At 35.8% G+C, this 2,500-nt stretch overlaps 1 protein-coding gene across 2 annotated transcripts in view; it reads right to left on the bottom strand.

Annotated features, from left to right (window-relative positions):
• The window catches only part of LOC119574464 (transcription factor Dp-1-like), a 58,619-nt gene that overhangs the window by 1,090 nt on the left and 55,029 nt on the right, over positions 1-2,500 (bottom strand). For both annotated transcript variants that reach the window (XM_037921697.1, XM_037921696.1), the window contains 3 exons: positions 1,977-2,059; positions 1,604-1,687; positions 1-1,425 (listed from right to left, as the gene is read on the bottom strand). The exon at positions 1-1,425 is cut by the window's left edge and continues 1,090 nt beyond it. In XM_037921697.1, the coding sequence (XP_037777625.1) occupies positions 1,154-1,425; positions 1,604-1,687; positions 1,977-2,059 (439 nt within the window). In that variant the 3' untranslated portion in view covers positions 1-1,153. The remainder of the gene's footprint in view (positions 1,426-1,603; positions 1,688-1,976; positions 2,060-2,500) is intronic.

Consider the following 2,500-nt stretch of genomic DNA (forward strand, 5'->3'; position numbering starts at 1 on the left):
GAAGAAACCTCTCTTACACATATACTCTTCTCGTTCACAAAAATAAACTCACTTTGTAGTCTTAAACAGTTGCTGTTCGTGATGCCAACATGTTTAAATATCACCAATGGCATACCATAAGGTTTCAATGGTTTGTATTTTTTTGGACACTTCACCATTGGAACAATTCATTTACCTTATTTGTGATTCAAGACAGTACACTCTGGGATATAGAGCAGTTAAAGAATGGATTAGGCCAGATTTTGATTGATAATCAAATTTGATTTATGACCAAGATATCAAGTTCTGATATTCAAGAAAATAAAGATGTTCAATGTAATGAACAATAAGACAAATGGATATTTCCTTAAAAATAAGGATAGGCTAATCTGATTTTCCTGCATATCTCCCAGAGTAAACACATCTTTTCAAACAGCATAAATTTTCATTATAAAAATTTCACATTTCAATTTATGAAGTAACATTGCATATAAACAGTCCAAAGTCACAGAAAAGTCTATGCCACTAGAGATGCAGTAGTACAAATTGTACTTCACTTTGTACTGAATCCCAAGGCTGAGACGGACCCTCTGGTCATTCCATGCTTTACCTCAACTGCTTCCCTGCCATTAGAAATAACCAACACTTCAGAGATAAATGGTTTTGCCTCTACAGTCAACCATTGGTGGACTGCATATTCACATTTGCTCCTCTTTTGATGTACTAAACCAAGCACCTCTTTCTGACAGATTTTCAGCAACCCCTATTATATCTGTCCTTTGAGATAAGCCTCAGGAACCGCTGCAGCCATTCCCAAACACTGGGAGGGTAAGAACACTTCACTCCACTCACATCACATTCTGTAGATTCTTGTAACCAACACTTTTGGTTGGTTCTCCATCCAAATTTTCATGTTGTAGTAAAAAATATTTCACACTGTCTCTTTGACTTGCCTACTTTATAAGTAGGCCTACACACAACTTAAAGACATAGTAATAAAATAAAACAATAATAAATTCACTTCACTGGCCATAATCTGACCTTCAACCATCAAAAATTCCTTTGCACTTCTCACACACAATAACACTTCCTATGTTAAATACCCTTTCTTATTGTTAAAGCCCATCTGGTGTTCAACCCTATGTCTATCTCAGACTTGTATTTGCTCCTCCAATTAACTTATGTCACCATCAGAGTCATCAAGCATATCTTCATCTTCCTCATCACCAAAGGAGGACGGGGAGGCAGAGTCAGGTCGGTGTTCATGTTGGAGGGAAATTAAGGAGGAATGACGAGATATGACTCCAATCCCACTACTTGCACCACCACTTCCACTGCGTGTCATGCCCCCCACCTCTATGTCTTCCTCCCCATATAGTTCACCGCCAAGGACACTCAGGTCTTCACGCAGATTCAGCTTGGGCTCATGATTACCCTCTGCTAAATCTGAAAGTAGTGATGATAATTATAGGTTACATATGAAAATAATGTAACAATTTTTTTTTCTAATTAAAAGCAATGAAAATAAAATTAAATACATGAAACACTTCATTAGCTACAATCATTATGGTCATAAGCAACTTATCTATCATAACCCACAAATAACTGAAATACCAAAGCATACCTGTAACGTAACTCTCGAGTGCCTTTGGTACCATTGATCTGGCTCTCTCCAAATCCACATTTGAACATTGGGCTTTCTCTAGACCTGTAATTTGACACATGACAAAGAAGTGTTTAAAATTCTCATAACAAAAGCTGCCAGAGCATAAAAAAGCAGTAGCAGTGTTACCAAGGCAATAATTTTGCAGTTCAGTACTTTCTGTGCAAAGGTATAACTTAAACTACTACATTATTTAAAGGTGGCTGAAGTGAAAATTATTCTAATTACAAAAATAAAAGTCACGTCTGTATAAAATTAATTCACTTACACAAAAACAAAAACAAAAAAAGTCAGTCTAAAAAGCACCATCAACAATCACATCAACACTACTAACCTAAAGCCATGCCCATTCGTTTCAAAACTTCAATGTCATCATGGATTTCAAACGTGTCATCGAAGTTGAAAAGGTATTCAGTTCTGCAAAGCAAAATGTACCAATTATTAAAAAATCAAAAGCGCTAACAGATGGCCAATGGTGAACAATGTTTAGTTTGACTACAAACTACTAGTCGGTATCAACTGTAACTTTCTTCAAATAGCTGTGGTGAGGGGTTTGTTCATATATAGAACTCTAGCAACAGTGCATAAAATGGGTTCCAAACTTTATTGATAAAACTTCAGTTATGAAACACAATAATGTAATCCAATTACTGGATTGGAAAGAGGCAATGACAATTTTTTTTTTTTTTTTTTTTTTTGGGGGGGGGGGAGAAGAAAAGAAAAAGAAAAAAGGGAAAGAGAAAATATTATGAATAGTAGATAAATGAGGAACAAGATTCAGAAAAAAAGAAAAGAAAAATAACTCGAAAGGGGGAATGAAAGGTTTTACAGCCAGGCCCTGGAGATGCATGGTCCAAA

Source organism: Penaeus monodon, chromosome 6, assembly GCF_015228065.2.
Source record: "Penaeus monodon isolate SGIC_2016 chromosome 6, NSTDA_Pmon_1, whole genome shotgun sequence".
In the NCBI taxonomy this organism is placed as follows: Eukaryota; Metazoa; Arthropoda; class Malacostraca; order Decapoda; family Penaeidae; genus Penaeus; species Penaeus monodon.